The 21218-nt window shown below is 47.1% G+C and overlaps 1 protein-coding gene and 1 long non-coding RNA gene across 9 annotated transcripts in view; both read left to right on the top strand.

Annotated features, from left to right (window-relative positions):
- Positions 1–18052, top strand: part of hipk2 (homeodomain interacting protein kinase 2) — a 66226-nt gene extending 48174 nt beyond the window's left edge. For 2 of the 8 annotated variants that reach the window (XM_023956097.2, XM_023956099.2), the window contains exons 4-15: positions 64–183; positions 1718–1804; positions 4935–5119; positions 5235–5397; positions 7622–7850; positions 9818–9939; positions 12137–12267; positions 13265–13435; positions 13553–13873; positions 14842–15098; positions 16430–16590; positions 16721–18052. In XM_023956097.2, the coding sequence (XP_023811865.1) occupies positions 64–183; positions 1718–1804; positions 4935–5119; positions 5235–5397; positions 7622–7850; positions 9818–9939; positions 12137–12267; positions 13265–13435; positions 13553–13873; positions 14842–15098; positions 16430–16590; positions 16721–17185 (2412 nt within the window). In that variant the 3' untranslated portion in view covers positions 17186–18052. The remainder of the gene's footprint in view (positions 1–63; positions 184–1717; positions 1805–4934; positions 5120–5234; positions 5398–7621; positions 7851–9817; positions 9940–12136; positions 12268–13264; positions 13436–13552; positions 13874–14841; positions 15099–16429; positions 16591–16720) is intronic. The other 6 variants (XM_078949103.1, XM_078949102.1, XM_023956100.2 and 3 more) reach the window with 6 other exon arrangements.
- Positions 15787–16014, top strand: LOC144992500 (uncharacterized). The gene is made up of 2 exons (XR_013656490.1): positions 15787–15915; positions 15951–16014. It is a non-coding gene; the product is annotated as an uncharacterized LOC144992500 (long non-coding RNA).
- Positions 18053–21218: the final 3166 nt, after the last annotated feature.

Genomic DNA, 21218 nt, shown 5'->3' with positions numbered 1-21218 from the left:
GCAGTTCTGTGCTCATTTCCTCCGTTTGAAGGACCAGTGAAATTCCTGCTGTTTGTGTTGCAGATCCGGTACATCTCACAGACGCAGGGTCTGCCTGCAGAGTACCTTTTGAGTGCAGGGACAAAGACCACCAGGTTCTTCAACCGAGATCCAGACTCCACCTACCCGCTCTGGAGACTCAAGGTACAGCCGGAACATCCCTAAAAAATAAACAGTTAAATGAGCTAAATGGGATAAAAAAAGTCTGATCTTTGCTGTAATCGAAGGGTTTTGGTTAATTATATCTGTACTGCCTACTCAGCCAGACACATTAAAGAAGTAAAATTGCACAATTTATTGTAAAAAAAATGAATGAAATGATAAACATAACAAAGTCAAAGTAATGCGTGTGGCTAAAACAGGAGTAGTGACGGAAAATAGAGCACTGTAGGGGGTCTGAACACTTCCCATAATCCTTTGCAGTGCCTCTTCATGTGGGCCTCAATAAAAAGCTTTAACTTAATCCCCCCCCCACCACCACCACCTTTACATGCCACACAGGCATTTTGCAGTATGACTGTGTTTTTGTCTGCTTCATTTGCTCCAGACAAGTGAAAATATTCACTGATCCAGATGAAAGGAGATGCAAATCAACACGTACGGTTTAGGAGTTTTAAAGAGAAGATGAAACCAGAAAACGCTCCACAGACGTTTTGCAGGAACATTGTCAGGAGCCGGGACTGCTTTTTTAAAGACTCCAGTAATCTTTTGATCTATTTCCAAAGTGAGGATGATGTCATTTTTGGCCAAAATCTAGAAAACCTGTGCCTGCAGAGCGGCAGGAGTTCAGTAGAAATTCAACGCCAACCCTTCTCCTCCTCCACGCTGCTGAGAGCTCTCTGTTTACACTCTCTCCTGCTAGCTTAGAGCACCTCATACCTCCACCTCAACATGACTCATGCAACAGAGCTATGCAGCCGTACAGTTTAGATCCAGATTCCAGCTCAGACCAGGAAAACAAATCTATTTGTCTGCAGGTGGATGATCAGAATGGGGCGGAGCAGGGAGACTTTGGCCCCGCCCAGCGTATTTTCTACATCGCAAATACGATCTGAATAAAGATTTGAATAAATAAATACTCAGAAAAACCCTTTTGAGCTTAATTTCCTTTGTTTATGTCCTCCATCATCAGAAAAAATGCTGCAAAGACCAGTTAAAAACACAATTTTCATCAACTTGTTTCTCTTTTTTACTCTCAAAACAAATCCTGAAACCTTTTTTGTTTGTGAAGCCAACATCTTATTTATTTTGAGTCTTTTTTTTAAAAACTTTCTTTCCATTTCCACATCGCAGCAGCTGCACTTTATTGCTACCTTTGATCAAAGATAGTGTGTTTTGTCAGGCCGCTTTACAGTGTCCATCTGTTGAAACGCACTGATGCATGTTTATATCCGTCAAGCTCACGCGTGTCCAGGCGCAGACGTGTTAAAAATCATACATGCTGTTGTGGTGGAGGGTCTGTGCCAACATTGTCACACCCCCCCAGCACAAGCACCTTTAATTAGTCGTTAGGCTAGCGTTGAGCGCCACCCACGGGTTGCTCACGGGGCACGCCGCGTCCTCCTGCCGTTCAGAAACAAGAGGCCGCGATGAGCTTCATGTAAATAGAGGTTGTTTTTTTCCAGAGGGGGAAGTCTGGTGGGATCTCACAGGAACATCTGCTTCTTGTCTCCTGCAGACTCCAGAGGACCACGAGGCTGAAACTGGGATCAAGTCCAAGGAGGCGCGGAAATACATCTTCAACTGCTTGGATGACATGGCGCAGGTACGCCAAAAAAACAACACCCTAAAATTCAACCATCGCTGCCTCTCGCACCCCAAAAACGGAATCTAAAATAAACCTTTATTTCTAGAAATTTAATTTTTATTTTTCTGTCTTGGAAGACAGAAAAAAATCTCATCAAGAAAGTTTATCGAAATTCTGATAGCTCGAGGAAACATGTTACTAGAATCTTTCTTAATATAGGAAATATTGGTTAGATTTCTTGTTTTCAAGACTTTTTTTAGGCCTGGTTTTCCAGTGTGAGCCTTCATGTTTGTGTGAGACATGTTGAATCTCAGGATGGTGAACCGGAAGGATCTGCGGCCGCGTCGACTCCTCCTTTTAACTCCCAGACAAGCATCCGACCCTGTGCAGCGCAGACGTTAACAGGCTGCAGACGCTGAACCCGTTTCCCGCCTCCTCTCATCTCTGACCCGCTTTTAAACATGGATGCATCTCAGGGTTTGGCGTTGTTTACTCGGTCTGGCTCGGCACTTGTTTCCACGCCGCTCTGCGCGTCTCCCGCAGCAAATCTGCTTCTAGAAACACCCCGTGTACTTTTATTTTTCGTACAGAAAAAGGACTCACACCTCTCTGGAAGGAAATTTTTTTTTTTTGGGATGTGCCTGGAAGCGATTGATAGCCTGATGAATCTTGGACAGATGCCGGTTCCGCCCATGACGGCTCAAAAAGGTCTGTCAAACTGGGATGGAGCAGAGAGAGACGCACGTTCTGCCTCTGGACGACGGTCACATTGATTAGCAGCAAACAGCGGCCTCTAGGGAAACTGCATGTGAACGTGCAACACGTGTAGCTGCTCAAATGATGGAGACCATTATGGCTGTCCTGCAGCGCCGGGGGCAGCTGTCAGCCCGGGCTGGAATAACAGTCGCCTGAGACAAGATGGTATCGCATCCCGGGATCGTTGAATATGGAGTCTGTGGACATGGGCTTTAATGAAACCGGCCTGCAGTGGTGTGTTATCCCACGGGTCATCTGTGACCCGTGCAGACTCTCTGCAGAAGTTCAGTGTGGGAGAACGCGGGCTGTTTTGCCCCGTCCCTCGACTCGGGCTGCATAAACAAGCCGGCATTGTGGACATCTGTCTCGGCGTGTATAATGGATGATGTAGCTGAAGGCCATGCAAGACGGAGGGGCTGGGCGCCTGGAAGAGATAATCGACCTCCTTTCCAGTCCTGGGAAACGTGTGAGAAGCTGGAGCCGCGATCGGATTTCATTTGAGCAAATCAGACACCGACTGGCAGTAAATTGAGGAGCCGGCAAGGAGGCCGACGTGGAGAGATGGAAGGTTCGGAAAACGCCTTTGATCTGGAATCTTTCAGCAACTTTTGTGATGAAACGAAGCCACAGCGGGAAGAAGCAGCAGCAGCGCGGCCTTCAGCTCCTCCTTCCTTCAGTCCTTCTCTGCATTGCTGAAGATGTTGCAGATGCATCTGTCAGGGACGCTGCTGGAGACCTCCCCTCTCTGGAGGCCCACGGGACATCCCAGCTGAGCGAGGTCGACCTGCTCCTTTTTCATGCTTCTAATTGGCCGATTTCATTTGGATGTAAATTTTTTTTTTTAAATGCATCCAGGCAGCCTTCTTGTCCAATAAAGTCACACATCTTAATTTATTGGATGATTTAATACGAGTTATCTCCCCCCAGCAGCAGACTACGTGATCATTTTCCACCTCGTTCTGCAGATTGCTGCTTTATCACAGCCAAACCTGAAAAACCTGCCCACAGAGAGAGGATTAAATCAGATTTGCAGAGCTGACTGGCAGCATATCTGATGGACTCTGTTGCAGGCCTGCAGATAAGCGGCGCATCTTTAGAAAAAAAAACGGCCAGCTTTCATCACGCGGCTGACAATAAACAAGGCTGCGTATCGGCTGGTCTTCACACTCCCTGGCGGTCTGCGTTTTTGTGTGACCTTGTTCCGTTGGCCACCTCCTTCTCTGGACGGAAAACACTTGAAGACCAACTCCGATCGTCCTTTGATGTATTCCCAAAGCTTTCCCAGTGCTCTTTAATTATGATTATGCCTTTATTAGTCAAAATCAAACAACCTTGTCTTTTTTTCTGCAGAGTGGCAGTAGTTCATCTTTTTTCTTCGATCTTTTTTCAAATCTAAATTTCTTTTGTCTCCTCCTGATTCACGACTTCAATACAGAAATATTTTTGGACTATAAGTCGTTCGGAGTATAGGTGGCAGACGCCAAACAATGTATAATAAAAAAGAAAAAAAATACTTTGTAAGTCGCACTATTGGGAAAAATTCAAATTCAATCTGCTGCTTACAGTTTATTACCACAGAATAAAAAACATGCTAACAAATCAACAAAACTCTTTTATTTCCCTTTTTAATAACTCAATCCGTTGAATTCTTCACAGTCTGCGACACTTTTAAACAAATCCGCCAGGGCCGGCGCTTCTTCTGCTGTGTTACTGTCTGTTGCAAAGACTGACACACCCACCTACAGCGCCCTCTGGCGGTTTTTAGTGGGAAAATAACGAATATGAACCTATTATGATTTTTTAAAATCACATATAAGTCACACCTGGGTATAAGTCGCTCCCTCGGCCAAACTATGCAAAACGCGACTTATACTGCAAAAACGACGACACTTGTCATCAGAAAAGTGCCCCAAAAACATGTTAAAAACACCAAAAACAGGATTTTCATCAGAGTGGGGCCTTTAAATCGACTCTGAACATCAGAATCTCTGCAATGCAAAGCAAATCCAACTGTGACTTTCAACTTAGTCCGTGTCTATCCGGCATCTGGGCTGGAAAAAGTTTGGTTCCAGCTTTTCTAGCTTGCTTTCCAGGTTATGTTTGTTTTTTGTGCCTCAGCAAAACAGACACAAATCTCTGTCATTGTGCCTGCAGATATTTCAAGTGGGGCTAAGAATACCAGAACTAATGTTGGTAATGTCACGAAGGTGCAAGGTTCTGTGATCCACACTCTGACACCCTAACGGATGAGGCCTTGTGTGTATTAATAGGTCCCTCCGTGGGAACGCACTGCAGGAGAGCTTTCTCTGTCATCTGCAGGAACCCGAGAGACGCTGATCTCTCAATCAGTGGGCGTTTGAAATGCTGAGGCGCCTTTGCTTTCTGCCTGCAGGTGAACATGACGTCAGACCTGGAGGGGAGCGACTTGCTGGCGGAGAAGGCCGACAGGAGGGAGTTCATCGACTTGTTAACCAAGATGCTGACCATCGACGCCGACAAAAGGATCACCCCCATCGAAACGCTCAACCACCCTTTTGTTACCATGTCGCATCTGCTCGATTTCCCACACAGCACACAGTACGTTGCTCAGCCGCCGCTCCCGCCGCCGTTTGTGTACCGGTGATCATCGGTCCTGCGGGCGGAGAGCATCTGCTGCCGACGCTCACGCCTTCTTCCTCTTCTGTCCGTGCAGCGTCAAGTCCTGCTTCCAGAACATGGAGATCTGCAAGCGCCGGGTCAACATGTACGACACGGTCAACCAGAGCAAGACCCCCTTTATCACCCACGTGGCCCCCAGCACTTCCACCAACCTCACCATGACCTTCAACAACCAGCTGAACACTGTGCACAGCCAGGTTAGCGGCTTAGGCTGATACCATGAGGTTTCATGCATTTTCTCTGTGGGTTACAATGAAATTATTCCTCTGTGAAGCATTGGAAACAAGCTGGAAAATTAGAGGATGTATATAAGACCAGAAAACTTTCAAAGTAAAAGCACAAAAGGCTGCAAACAGTCATCTTAAAAAATCAGAAAGCAGGAAAATGATCTCTCCATGCAGCAATTTTGACTTAACAAGAAATCATATAAATAAAAATCTATAGAAATTCCACACAAGCATTCCAAAAGGGAAAATATGCACAAAAAAGCTGTTAAAATTTCTTCAAACTGAATGTTTTACAGCTCAATTCCTATTTTTTTTGCTACTTATAAGCAAATAGTTTGTAATTTTTGAGTTTTTACGAACCGAATTGTATTTCATTTTGATTACAGTGACACACAACTAGTGTAATAAGTGGAAATGTCTCATTTTATGAAAAAAACTACACCAAAAAGAGAATCTTAGTACAAGTTGGTCCATCTTAATAAATCCTTATCAAATCTAAAGCTAGCACTTCTTCTAAGAAAATAAATCTACATTTTTGTTTCCAAAATAATGGCAGTCTAACTTTTATTGGGCTTCAAAATAACTTCCTTTAAATTCAACCAAATTGAGTTTCTTGAGTCCTAAAGCAAGTTTTTGTGTTGTCAAAGGTGCTTTATTTTAACAATAATCCTTTTGTCTCTTAATGAGACAAACATTTCTCCAATGTGCTGATTTTGAATGAAGCTTGGAAAGATGTATAGCAAGGAGAGGTTAAAAAGAGCTTCACACCTGCTCAAATATCTTGATTGTCTAAAAACAAAGTTTGAAGTCTTTATCGAATAGTTTGCAGTCAAAGCAGAAACATGCCGTTCTTTTAGCAGATTTGCAGCTTTCCAGGGCTTCCTTCTAACTTTCTGTACCCATTTTTCTAGCTTGCCTTCACATTTTCAGGCTTACTGCCACGTCTCAGCATGTGTGTGTCTGTCTGCCTGCATTTGTGTCTGTGGCCCAGCTCCTGTGGGATTGTCACAAAGTGCTGATTACACACATGACAAACCCCACTTCCTGCTTGCCTTGCATTCTGGGGCTTTCAGGCCTTAAGAATCCCTCCATGAGGCTTTTTTTCCCCCTCCTCTGTCTCAGTCCTGTCCTTTTCTGCCCCCCCCCCCCTTTCTTTTTTCTCCTTTTACCGTTACCGGGTTCTGCGGGTCTAGAATCTCTCTGTTTCCTAAGTGAGTTGCTGACGTTTTTCTGGAATCGCCGATCGTCTGATGGCGAGGCTCTCCGTCTCTTTTTTTTACCCCGTTAAGGCCTCCGTCACCGGCTGAGCCGTCTTACCCGGCAACAAGACCATCTCGCTATGATCTGCATGGATCAACGTCCCAGCAGCCTGTCTCGCTGGAGTCGTTCCCCTTTAAGTTGGCGATTTATTAAGACGATAGGAAACCATCTTTTGGTGCTTCTGTGCTTGTGGATGCACCTCTCTTCGTATCTATTCCCCCCTCCCTTATGCAAACTTTAAAAAAAAGGGAGTTAAACTTAGCGTCCGTCTACGTGGAAAGCTACCAAGTTGCTTATGGATGTCGCAAAAATCTCAGTTGCGTAAGATTGACATAATAGTTGCGTATAAATGACGTAAAATACGCATAAACTGGGTCATTCTCAACCAACCAAAACTTCTGAACAAAACCGAATTGACATAAAAACCCGTCGGCTGAAACCCTCGCTGGACATCGATGAATGATGAACGCAAGAAACATTTATGACTTACGCATAAATCACCACAGACCATCATTTCATAATCACAAAATGTACACAGTGGCTGTGTGACACAGCCTTTACATCAGCTTGGATCTTCTTTAAGTTTTCGAGGTTTGTCAGGTAATCTGATTACTATTTCCGTGACGTTGCAGGAGACTTTTGGTTTTTCTTTGAGGTTAGTTGTTGTCACTGAAATATTATTAGTTTGGTGAACATCTGACTTTTTATTTTGTTGCAGTTTCTTTTTGTTTTGTTGTGTTTTTTACCCCATTTGTGTGTTTTGGGGACATTTTCAATCATGGTTCCTCACCGAGGATCCGCCTCTTTGTATGTTTTGAGTCCTTGTGCTGCTTTACATTGGCTGTTATTTTCCCGCTTCGCCGTCCTCTGAGCCTCGCCGTTTCATCCGTGCCTCCATCCTCACGTTTTCGTTTGGTTCCCACCATTCCTTTAGGCCACCAACCTGACTTCCTCCTCCTCCACCAACAACGCCACCCTTTCATTTGCCAGTCCCGATGTGTCCGTACTAAACTACCAATCTGCACTCTACCAGCCCTCCGCTGCCTCCATGGCGGCCGTCGCCCAGAGGAGCATGCCCTTGCAGCCGGGGGCTCCTCAGCTCTGCGCCGCCCGCCCCGACCCCTTCCAGCAGGCCCTCATAGTCTGCCCTCCAGGTTTTCAAGGTAAGTCCCACCAGCAAGAGGACTGCAGACAGCAAGATGGCGTCTACACACCACTGACCGGAGCTGCAAGATTATCCAGTCCATTTACCTCGAAAATGGACGGGATCCACATATCCACCCACTCATCCATCCATCCATCCATCCATTTATCCATCCCTTCATAGATTTATCCATCTATCCATCCATCCATCCATCCATCCATCCACCCATCCATATATCAATCCATCCATCCATCCATCCATCCATTCATCCATCCACCCATCCATATATGCATCCATCCATCCATCCATCCATACATCCATTCATCCACCCATCCATATATCCACCCATCCATCCATTCATCCATCCATCCATCCATCCATCCATACATCCATATATCCACCCATCCATCCATTCATCCATCCATCCATCCATCCATCCATCCATCCATCCATCCATCCACCCATCCATATATCCACCCATCCATCCATCCATCCATCCATCCATCCACCCATCCATCCATCCATCCATCCATCCATCCATCCATCCATCCATCCATCCACCCATCCATCCATCCATCCATCCATCTATCCATCCACCCATCCATATATCCACCCATCCATCCATTCATCCATCCATCCATCCATCCATCCACCCATCCATATATCCACCCATCCATCCATCCACCCATCCATCCATCCATCCATCCATCCATCCATCCATCCATCCATCCATCCACCCATCCATATATCCATCCATCCATATATCGATCCATCCATCCATCCATCCATTCATCCATCCACCCATCCATATATGCATCCATCCATCCATATATCAATCCATCCATCCATATATGCATCCATCCATCCATATATCAATCCATCCATCCATACATCCATTCATACATCAATCCATCCATCCATCCATACATCCATTCATCCACCCATTCATCCATCCATCCATCCATCCATCCACCCATCCATATATCCACCCATCCATATATCCATCCATCCATGCATCCATCCATCCACATCCATCCATCCATCCATCCATCCATCCACCCATCCATATATCCATCCATCCATATATCAATCCATCCATCCACCCATCCATCCATCCATCCATCCATTCATGCATTTATCCATCTATCCCTCCATCCATCCATTCATCCATAACAGTTACAGTTTATTTACATCTTTAAGCTTTAATAAAAGTACTTAGAATTCTGAAAACATCTTAAATGTCATTTTTGAAAGGGTTAAAGGTTATTACTGTTCCTGACCCAGTAAAAGGGTTAAAGTTCTGAACCATGTCCTTTAAATCAGGGGTCACCGACCCTGTTCCTCGTGGGCTTCCGCCCTGCTTGTCATTACCTGGATCAGGTGTGTTCAGTCAGTCAGAAACTGGGCTGATTCAATGCAGCCTCTGGGTTAGCAGCAAAACAAGGAGGGCGGTGGCCCACGAGGAGCAGGGTTGCTCTGAATGCTCATTTTAAAGATAAATGAGCATCAGTGAGTCTTCTTCCAGGGGGTTAGAGCAGCGTCTCCGCTTAAAAGTGCAACGTCTGCTTCCGTATCTCTTTTTTTATTGCTGTTTAATAAACCTTGTTGTTTGGTATAAACACTAATCAGCCTTGAACGCATGAAACCATTCAAAATACATGCAAATCAGCATTTTCGTGTGTTATTAAAAAACTTAAACTGACTTGCTCATCTTTTTTTAACTGCCTTATTCTTAACTTCTGAATAATAAATCAAATATTCAAACAGAGAGAACTTCTGCTTCCGCCTAAAGTTGTGTGATGATGTCCTGCGCCGTCTTGTTGTCTGCAGCCGATGAGCATCAGCAGAAATGGCCAGAGAGGGTTGGGAGCCTCCTCCATCTCTGTCTGCTTGTTATGGAGATGATGCAAGAATGACTTACCTATAAGCTTCTGCAGCAGCTCTGCATTTATTCAAATTTTAATCGCTTTGTTTTTTTCTGCTCAGGACTGCAGGCGTCTCCTTCCAAACACACCAGCTACTCTGTGAGGATGGAGAATGCTGTTCCTATCGTGACACAGGCCCCCGGTGCTCAGCCTCTGCAGATCCAGCCTGGCCTCCTCGCACAGGTGGGTCCGAGTCCTCTCTGCTTTTATTTTCACTCAAGGAGCCAGTTTTATTTACAACATTTGAACATTTAAAAACTTATCTAAGAATAGAATCTGGATGGAAATCGGTTCTTTTTTGTTTTTTTGGGCCACTACCCCCTGGTGGGGGAAGTGCTTTAGTACCCCCCCCCCCCCCCCAGCACCACCTCTCCTGAAGGCAGAGGCTGCCACCAGCGGCCACACCGCTCACACAGAAGAGGCCTTCAACAGAGACCACTCAGAGGGTTTTAGCTGCTGATATGCAGGAACGCCGAGCGACACAGACGCATCAATTATATATGACTTCCAATGCCACCATGCACCACCCCCCCCCCCCCCCCCCCCCACCGCCCTATTGGAAATTTCCATGAAGGCTTCAAATAACCCTGAGAACCCGGGCAGTTTTGAGCCCCCCCCCGTCTCCAGTTAATCATTTGGTTGAAAGGCAGGCAGCAGAGACAGATCAGGGTGTCTGTGCACATGCCTGACGCTCAATGGCGGGTTAATCTGTCAGAGACCGAATGGTGATTAGCTCCGCGGCCGCCTCCAAGTCAGGCGCTCCAAATTACAGGCCTCGGAGGTCAGGGGGGGGCGCCCTGGATTAGGCTCGGCATGACCAGACGCTTCCCGACACCGTGGAATCCATGGATGCAGCGCCTCCAGCGGGAAGGGGAGTCATCATCCAGCTCCATCCCTGTTAAACAGACACAGGCTTGGATAGTTAGTGCCAGCAGCTGGTCTACAGGCCCCTAATAACGGGCTGTGTTTATTCCTGTACATGGGAGGTCTCACAGGCGTGACTGAGTTATGTTTCCCTCCTGGTCCTGGTCCTCAGCCTTTGACTTCATCTCTTCCCCCCTTTTTCCTGTCACCCCGTCTTTGCCCCGCTTTGCAAGTTTTGCCCTCCCCTCCCCAAGTATCGGGCTGTGCAGGGAGGGAGAAGGAGCCGGGAGGCAGGGAAACCAGCGGGACCTTTATCTGGAGCAGGAATGCAGAAAATGTGGAAACAATTGGGGAGTGAGAGCCGGGGCTTTCAAAGCCCTGAGGTGACAAAGGGTTTCCACCCGGGGAGGGAGGGGAGTGTGGGTCGGGGCGGGGGGCAGCGGGATGCTGATAGGGATGGGAGAAGAGAGAAAACAACCTCTTAACTGGGTTACCATTTGGGGACAGACTGGCTGGTTGCATAAGGCAGACACCTAGTGAGAAAGGCACGGCGGTGGCGGCGGCGGCCCGCGATGGAGGTGGAGGCGAGAAGCATCAGAGCGTCTTAACAGCTCGTTGATAAAGGCCTCGGACGTGGTCTCAAATGTGAAAGACTATCAGAAGTGTTCCATTAGAGATGTCAGTCATCAGTGCAGACGCACACCAGGCCTGCTGGCCTGCAGATGCCCCCCCACCCCTCAGCCTGCAGCACAGACCCCAGACTGAGGCCTAACTCGTATGTAGACCATAGAACAATGGGACCGCGTCACGGCGTTCTGGACGCTGCGAGAAAATAGATGTAAAGATAGAAAGAAAGGCACCTGAAGAAGAGACGTTTGGCTCTTTCCCTTCTGTTTACATGTTGCAGCAGCAGCAGCAGCAGCAGCAGCACATACTGATGCTGTTGTAACGAGATGTGCAAATGGTATTAAAGGAACAATTCATTAGCCCTGACATTAAAGCACTAATCAATAGAATGGCATTAAACCATTAGGGCTGCACACAGCGCACAAAAGTGCGCCCGTCTTCCCGCTCTGCACAGCAAACACAAAGCGGCGTGTTTCCATAGACCCACCATAGATTTAATTAGAATGTAGGTTGATTTGACTCGAGTAGAATGCAGAATCACACTCAGGTGCGCGCTCACTCGTGAACAAGCAAACAGGGAAGTGGCGCGCTGTACCTTGAATATGTCTGTTTTTCGTAGATTCCTCCTTTTTTAAATGTAAATAATTGATCTTGTTTTCACCCCCCAGCTAGGTCAAAGCTGCAGTTATTAGCATCTAACAATAAAACATTAAGTTGACAAAACTGCCCTTAAACTCAACAGTGTTTTTCTCGAGAAACGGCAAAGATATTTAACAAAGATGAAGAAGAAAGTTGCAGGATTTTGGTTTTGTTCACTCATAACTGCAGTAACAGCTGTCTGTCTGCATCCTGTTTTTAAAAATGTCCTTTTCTGGTTGCCGTCCTGCAGCAGGCCTGGCCCGCCGGCACCCAGCAGATCCTCCTGCCTCCCGCCTGGCAGCAGCTCACCCACACCTCGGTGCAGCACGCCGCCGTCATCCCCGACGCCATGAGCAGCACCCAGACCCTCGCCAACTGGAGGTGAGATAATAACCCCCCCCACCCCAGAATGAATTTGATTTCCAACTTTGTGGCGCAGCGGCACATCACACACAGATTTAGCTGAGAGGTACAGATTTCTCATGTGTTCTGTAAAGTACTTAATGTCTCCGTGAAGTTATACGGCGCCACTTCAGATTTCCAGCCATTCTTTATTTATGGTCCCCATCGTGCTAAAGAAAGACGCCGCGGCAGAAGACTGACTGAGCGAGGAACCCCACCTCCCCCTGACAACTTGTTCTTTATCTCCAATGAATCACTGTTTCCAAATGAGCGCCGGTGAGCAGCTTCACCTTAGGCGAGATGGGAAATATGCGCTCGTCCGGACGTCACGCGTGTCACGGCAGCAGCTTGATAAATGGGCGGATAGATGGGAGCGGGCTATCTGCCGCTGCCGGCGGGGGCCATGTGGGGCTCAGATTCATTGTGATTAGACACCCCCCCTCCCTCCCTCCTGCTCCTCCTCCCCCTCCCTTCCCGTCCAGTGGCGGCGCCGGAGTCCTCGGAGACAAGATTTGGAAAGTGTCGCACTTCCTCTGCAGAGCCGTGGCTCCACAGTTGCTGGTCTCAGCTCCTCCTCCCCCCCCCCCCCCATTCCTTCACCTCCTCAGAAAATGTTTGATGCTGCCCCCTCCTGGCGTCTGTGGGAAATGCTCATCCAAAATTACATTAAAAATAAATAAAATAATAAAAATAAATTTAAAACATATATAAATACATATAAAATAAAAAAAGATATTTTTCAAACAGCAATTTTTTGTCCAGTTTCAAAAAAGAAATACTCAGAAATGCCATTTGGAGCCAACGTTTCTGTCTTCATTTCCTCCCTTTTCCAAAAAATGCTACAAAAACCTGTTAAAAGAACCAAAAACACTATTTTCATGGGAGTGGGTCTTCAATTAACTCTGTGTCTGGTTTCTTTGACACACAAATGTACTTTTCATGCTACCGTTGCTGAAAAAAATGTGTTGTCCTGCAGGAACTCCCACCCCCATGGCAGCCATTATAATCCCATCATGCAGCAGCCGACCCTGTTGACTCTCCCATCCAACCAGACCCTCAACGTGGGAGTGGCTCATGTTGTGAGGCAGCCCTCCACCAATAACAGCTCTTCTTCCAAAAAGAGTAAACAGCACCCCATGTCTGCCAGGTACTCAGTTCTTCCTCAACCTGCCTTTAAACATCCTCCCACAAGTCACTTGTTTTCATTAACATGTCTTTAATCTTCAAAATCACCCCTCCCCCCTCATCTCTGTTTGCCTACTAGGAACACATCGGCGTACGAAGTGTCGTCCTCCCAAGTGCTGTCCCCGCAGCGCTCCAAACGGGTGAAGGAGAACACGCCCCCACGCTGCGCCGTGCTTCAAAACGGCTCGGCCTCCAACCGCCCGCCCACGCAGGGATGCGGGGGCAAAGAGTGGGGGCCCAACGAACGAGAGCCGGCCTCTAGCACCACCCGCGACCACCAGCACCAGCAGCACATCCCCCGACAGACCATCGTCATCCCTGACACGCCCAGTCCTGCGGTCAGCATCATCACCATCAGCAGCGACACCGATGAGGAAGAGGAGCAGAAACAGAAGGGCGGGTGAGTTTGGGCTCCGAAGTAGGGATGGGCTAGGGGTCAGGGGTCGGTAGTGTGTAATTACAGCAGGTTCAGATCACTTAAGAGGTATTTATGAAAACATTCAATGGATCAGCTTTTATTTTTTCCTTCCTCTTAAGGCCACACAGCCACTACGTACAATATGTTCATATCACACGGACGAGAATTGGTCATACGTGAATATACGTGGAATTAGTGACAAACTGCATAGACTTTAAGTGAAATTTTTTACAGATGTATCAATAATTAACCACGTTAAAACCACAGAAGTACGAATAAACCGCACAGAACACGTAAACCAATGTAGAACATGAACCGTGCGTGATCATTTATATGCAATTCGTTAGTGATTCGTGCATCAATAACGTAATTGGAAAGTGGAATGTATGTACGCGTCTCAAAAAAATTACTCACAGTTGTGTAAAATGTATGTAATAATTTAGCATATGCTAAGTAAAATATGTAGCTTATAAAATATTTGGTCTGTAATTCTTAACCCAAAACCCTCGACAGACATCTGCGTACATCAACACGTGTATCAAGCATGTATCACCAAAAGACTGAAATTTCATACGTGTGCACGAAATGTACGTATGTGCGACACGGCCTTTCAATATTTCAACCACATTTATTCCAGACTTCCTGCAAAAAAAAAGGAAACTGTATTTTTATGTCATTTCTCACATTTTGCAATTACAATTACAAACTAACCGGTGCGCACCTGTTAGTTTTTTGTTTCTTTTTACTTTAATTGTTGTTTTTTTCAATGGCTCTTTAGGGGCTCCGTACTAATAGATTAAAAGGATGTGTAGAGAAATTGTTTTAGACATCGGTGTAACTTTGAAATATACGCCATGCCGTGTTTTTTACTTTGTTTATAGCCCATGCTTAAAATTATTCGATAATGTGAAGTGTTGACCAAACGGATCCAAACCCCGCCTTCCTTCCAGCTCCTCCTCTAAGCACAGGAACAACGTCATCAGCTGTGTGACGGTCCACGATTCTCCCGAGTCCGACTGTTCAAGATACAACAGTCCCTACACGCTGGAGTCCCGGACGCTCAACAACAACAACAACAACAACAGCTACGACACAAAGACCACCATCCTGGACAACCACAACAACGGAAACCCCCGCTCCATCATCATCCCCCCTCTGAAAACGCAGAACAACGAGGTTCCCATTGAATGTGAGCGTCTGATACCAGGTACAGCCCCCTGTGCTGAACGGGGCTCGCAACGATTTCCTCCACCTCCACTCCACAAAACATCTCAAGTGACCATGAAATCTGTTTATGCTGATGAACCTCTACAAAGATACTACAATACCCAACCAAACTTATAGTACTTTACTTTTACTATATTGCAGATACATCCAATTAATTCTTTTGATCTATTTTCAAAGCAGTACTAGTTGTCTTATAATAATGATTATGCCCTTTTTTTTCGTTTTCTAGGATATAAGACAACTGCAGAGTAGTTTACTAGAAATTCGCCTCTGAGGTGTGAGCGGGATTGTTGGCGTGGAGTGAGCCTGCCTTCATGTCCCATCATGAATCTGTTTAGACACTCTCCCGCTAGCTTACAGCCCCTCACATTACCAGTACAACAAAAACATTCAGCAATGTCAGAGCCATCCAGCCAAACAGTGTAGATCCAGATTCCAGCTCAGACCAGGAAAACAAAGACGATCATGGATCTATTTGTCTGCAGGTGGATGCATCAGAAGGGGGCGGAGCAGGAAGCTTGTGGCTCCGCCCAGCGCATTTCCTACATCACAAATACGATCGTTTTGAAACGGCATTTCTTCGTTTGCTCCTGATTAAAAACAATTTGAACTACAAGGAGCTGCACCTCCACAAGAAAATGCAGGTGTTGAACGCTATAATGCTGAATGAAAATGAGACTTGATGGGTAATAATTGGCTCAGTCCATTTCTCATTTACAGTCAATGATCCAGAGGCAAAAATATAACCGAGTTTAATATTTCAGGCTTGAAAAATTGAAATGCCTCCAATCAAAAATGTAATGTTCCCATTAAATAGTTAATTTTGCCAAAGAGAATGTATAAACATGCTGAGAATAAATGTTCAACAATAAACTGTTTGTAATACTAAGCAGAAAGGCTCACACACAACCCCCCCCCCCCAAGATTTGTGACCTCATATATGTTTTAGAATAATTCTAATACAGTGTTTGCTCCCTCTTGGACAGTGCTGATGGTTTTAGACCGTTGTCTCTTCTGTACGGTGTCTCCTGTACAAAATGCGTTTGGTTTGCTAAATCTACATAAATCTTTGATCACGATCAGATCTGTGTTTTCTTTCTATGAGGGTTTAAACTTTAGGAGACAAAAGTGTGAAAATGTTCACATCTGTCTGAGAAAAATAAGTGTGTAACATGAGGTCAAACTAAAGCCGACTTAGCGGATTACGTTTATCGCAGGTTATTTTTTAGAATGCAATAAGCGAGAAACCGCTGTGATATTTTTCGGTTCGAGTTGATGCTTCTCTTTTAACCTCTGTCTTCTCCCACACAGACGCCATAAACCATCAAAACTTAGCTTACAAGTTCAAATCATCCAATGGGGTGGCGCCTGGCAATAACCACTTGTCCGTGGGCGTTCCTGGAGGCGGGTCCTACCGGCAGCAGCGCTCAGGGCTACACCCATTCCAGCAGCAGCCCCTCAATCTCAGCCAGGTATGGATGCAATTTGGTCGTCACTCAGAGGAGGTCGAACCGTAGTTTTGGGTTTTTCTCCAACCTCGGATGTGATGCTTTTGCTCAGGAGAATCAGCCAATCACGGCTCTGCGTCATGTCTTTGTGCAGGCCCAGCAGCACATGGTGGCCGAGCGAAACGGAGGCCATCGGCGCCAGCAGGCCTACATCACCCCAAACATCACCGCCCAAGCCCCGTACTCCTTCCATCACAACAGCCCCTCCCACACGGGCAACGTTCACCCGCACCTGGCGGCCGCGCACCTGCCCAGCCAGCCCCACCTCTACACGTACACGGCCCCCGCGGCTCTGGGCTCCACTGGCACCGTGGCCCACCTGGTGGCGTCGCAGGGCTCAGCCCGCCACACGGTCCAGCACGCCAGCTACCCCCCGAGCATTGTCCACCAGGTTCCCGTCAGCATGGGTCACCGGGTGCTGCCCTCGCCCACCATGCACCACAGCCAGTACCAGGCTCAGTTTGCCCACCAGGCCTACATCAGCGCCTCGCCCGCATCCACCGTCTACACTGGATACCCACTGAGCCCCACCAAGGTGAACCAGTACCCTTACCTCTAGAGACGACACTGGAGAGCCCGACCCAGCGCTGCTGCATCCCCCGACCCCATCAGCAACCCCCTCCCGCCCCACTCCCTCTCGTCTTGGTCACACAAGGACAGAGACCGAGGAAGATGCAATCCACCTAAACTGTCACGCGTAACTTGAAGATGTAACGACAGAGTGAGAAGGAAAATAGGGTTTGGAGCCTCCCGGGAGTGGATAGACGGATTTTTAAAAGGGGGACAACTCACCTTTTTGTTGTTTTTCCTCTTTTTGAAGGCCAGTTTTTGCTGTTTTTGTTTTAATTTTTTTTTGCTTGTTTCTTGCTTTACTTTATGACAAAGGTGGAGTTTTCTTAGTTTTACTGGAAGAGTTTGAGTTTTGGGACAGCGTTTGGTCCCCCCCCCATGCACACACATGTTTGGGAAGTGACTGTTGGAGAGGTTGTTACTGAGGGGAGGCATCGAATCCCAAGACGTTTGGGAGAAGGTGAAATACGGAAACCTGCTGCTCTTCAAAGAAAAAAAACAAACAAACTTGTCGATGGCCTTTGAACTGTCCGACTATTTGCTAAATCACTCATGGGCGTGGGGAGAAAAGAGAAGGCAACTCCACCCACTCCACCTTCTGCACCCAGAGGAGGCTACTGGGAAAAAGAACCAAGAGAAGACAAGAAACTTTTTAGTGTATTTATAGATATTTTATGTTTGACATTTATGATATTTCGTTTTTATCTAGGTGTCTTAGCGGGGCCCCGTTCTTAGAATGTAGCAGTCTGCACCACTTCTATTTTTTTCTCCTCCAATACCAGTATATTTATTTGTGTCTCCTTTTTTTTCAATGTGATTGGCACAAAGTGGTTAAAATAACATAGGCATGTACAAACGTGATTGTCTGTGTGTGCTACTGTCAGCCATGCGTGTGTAGTCCCCCCCCCCTCCCGGTAGGTTTTTTGACCTCCATCCCTTGTAGTGCCTTACAGATTAACAACAGAGTTTACTCGGCTTGAATCGCGAAAAGCCACAAGAGACTAAAGCTGTATGGGGGTTCGACATCGGGGCAGCTTTCTTCCAGGTGTAGGCTCCGCCCTTGCTGTTTCTCTTCCACTGTTTTAGGCGCCTACGGTACGTAGCGAGGCTTCGAAAGCGATGGCGCCGTTGCAAACCTTTATCACGGTGGCACCCGAGGCATGGTTGTTGGTTTGGACGCCGGTCTTGTGGTTTTTTTTTAAGGTATAAGAGCCGGTCAAGGAGCAGGACCTGACTGAAAGTGCTTGTTACTGCGAGGGGGATTCTGGGAGGCTGGAGATAGCCTGGCTGCATCAAAAAGCATCGAGTGGGGGGGGGGGGGGGGTTGAAGAGAGAGAGTCGAGGGTCTGGTTGAGTCAGTTTGGGGAGGGAAACTCTCCAAGTTTAAGGGGAATTTTGAGCAGGTTGACCGTAACATGGAACCCAGGGCGTTGGGTAATCTGCCCCACCTGATTGGAGTTCTGTTGTCTTTGGTTCATTTTATTTCTTTAAAACTGATCAGAAGGAACCGTGTTGGAAGTTTAGGCAGCATTAAATAGAAAAAAAAAAGGAGAGAAAGCAGCTACACCTGGAAGGACACCTTGTGGAATGGCTTGATGTCCATTTGTCTTCGAATCAGGTACAACGCAGACGACCAGACGGGGTACATGAACACTTAGAGAACCAATAGGGCTTTGTGTGTTTGCTGCTTTATTTGGAAAAAAAATCCTGTAGCCAATAATACCCCCCCTCCCCACTTCTTTTGAACTTTAGTACATCAGAACTACTGATGGTTTAGAGGACCCCCCCCCTCCCTCATAGTACTTGCATTTGAAGTATTTTTTACTTATTAACTTAACGATTTTATTTTGCCATGGCTGTAGTGCATATTGTGTTTATTTTTTAGAGATTGTTGCAATAATTCTTGTGGGTGTTTTATCAAAGTGTGCGTGTTTTTCGTATACGAATATATTTGGGAACCAGGGCCGTGGATGTACAGTAATATTTCCGTGGAGGTGGGTGCACCTGTGGAAAGCATTGCAACACGGATGAAGACGCGGACGCATACTTGGCTTAAAGGGGGGGGGGGGAACCCAGCGCGTGGGCTCCTGTTCGTCCTCCTCTCCCCATCAGCTCCAGCATGCAAGCCAAGCGGCCAGACACTTGAAGTGGTGATTGCGTAATACGTTGGCGGTTACATCATGTGTCTCTGTTCTGATGTTGTCTTTTTCTTCTCTTTCGTGGGCTTCTGGGTCGCTGAGGTGTGAGCACACATGTCTGGCTCCTCAGTTATGAGACAAACTACTGAAACATTCCACTGTTCATTCTTCACTGCTCCCCCCCCCCCCCCCCCCAGGCTTGTCAGCATGGGGGGGGGGGGGGGCAGGACTATTTTTCCTTCTTTTGCTTGTCTCACCAAAGAGTTGAACAGGTTGAGTGTGAACACCGCAGCACAGGTCAGACCAAGCAATCTTCCACCGCCATTGGCAGAGCGGACGGGCGGCCATGGCTAACCCCATCCCCAAAAAGACGGGCGGCCACGGCTGCCCCTGTCCCCAAAAGGACGGGCGGCCACTGCTGCCCCTGTCCCCAAAAGGACGGGCGGCCACTGCTGCCCCTGTCCCCAAAAGGACGGGCGGCCACGGCTGCCCCTGTCCCCAAAAGGACGGGCGGCCACTGCTGCCCCTGTCCCCAAAAGGACGGGCGGCCACTGCTGCCCCTGTCCCCAAAAGGACGGGCGGCCACGGCTGCCCCTGTCCCCAAAAGGACGGGCGGCCACTGCTGCCCCCGTCCCCAAATGGACGGGCGGCCACGGCTGCCCCCGTCCCCAAAAGGACGGGCGGCCACGGCTGCCCCCGTCCCCAAAAGGACGGGCAGGCTGCCCCTGTCCCCAAGAGGATGGGCGGCCACGGATGCCCCCAGCCCCAAAGTGCTTTCGAGGTCTTGTTGTTCAACAAGCAGGAACTGCATGTCTGTAACGGACATGCGAATGCACAGTGAGGAGTTTTCACCGTTCTTTGATAGGAAAAGCTTCCGTCAATCTCCTCAAACATGCTTTCTTTTTTACCAAACCAGGTTTTTTTTTTTCTGAAGTATTTTTTATCATCAATCCTAGAATAAAATCCTCCCTGAATAATCCATGAAGCCTTCAGAACGAATGTAACCCAGCACATCCGAGATGGCTCCTTTCGCCCCATGGGTGACCGTTTAAATCATTTCTGCCCCATTTGTGTCCGTGCATGATGCAATAATTACACGTTAGATCTCCAGCAAAATCCCATTCAAAACTGATTAGGGGAAACTGACGTTTTCTTCACGATTAGAGGACATCCAATGATTATTATTTTGTCGGGTAAAACACCCAGTTAAGAGGAAGCCTGTGGGCTGAGGGAAAACAACTTTGTGTGTATGATATCTTTGTTTGTTTCACCTTACCAATGCTTATTGTGTGTGTGTGTGTGTGTGTGTTTTTATAAAAAGGGGGAATCAGAAATGTAAGCATTAATGTAGATCGAGTGACCTTACGATTACCAAAATGTGCTTAAGTAGAGTGTTTTCAATTCATGTTCTGCGACGCTGAAGCCAGCTTCGAGTTCCCACCTTTATTGAAGAGTACTGCCTTCCAAATAACCAACAATACCTCCAAAGCTTTAAGGTGAAATGAGCATAAATCCACGAGCTTGTCGGTTTCTGAAATGCACTAAAACTTCCAAATGTTGTCGGTGTGTTTTCATGTAAACTTGAGATCCTGCAGCTTTGGAAACAAAGAAAGAGGAGCAGACGCTGATCCCTTCAGCATCTGAGGACACGCCTGTGCTTCATGAAGCTCAGTGAAGCTGCAGCTGCTTCAGAAGCCTTCAGAGTCAATAGATGCTGAAGGATGAGCTTCATGAAGCTCAGTGAATGTGCAGCTGCTTCAAAAGGCTTCAGAGTCAATAAATCCTGAAGGGTGCGCTTCATGAAGCTCAGTGAATGTGCAGCTGCTTCAAAAGGCTTCAGAGTCAATAGATGCTGAAGGGTGAGCTTCATGAAGCTCAGTGAAT

Source organism: Oryzias latipes, chromosome 6, assembly GCF_053564925.1.
Source record: "Oryzias latipes strain Hd-rR chromosome 6, Olatipes_Hd-rR_3.1".
Taxonomy (NCBI): Eukaryota; Metazoa; Chordata; class Actinopteri; order Beloniformes; family Adrianichthyidae; genus Oryzias; species Oryzias latipes.
This window is presented reverse-complemented; position numbering and strand designations above follow the sequence as displayed.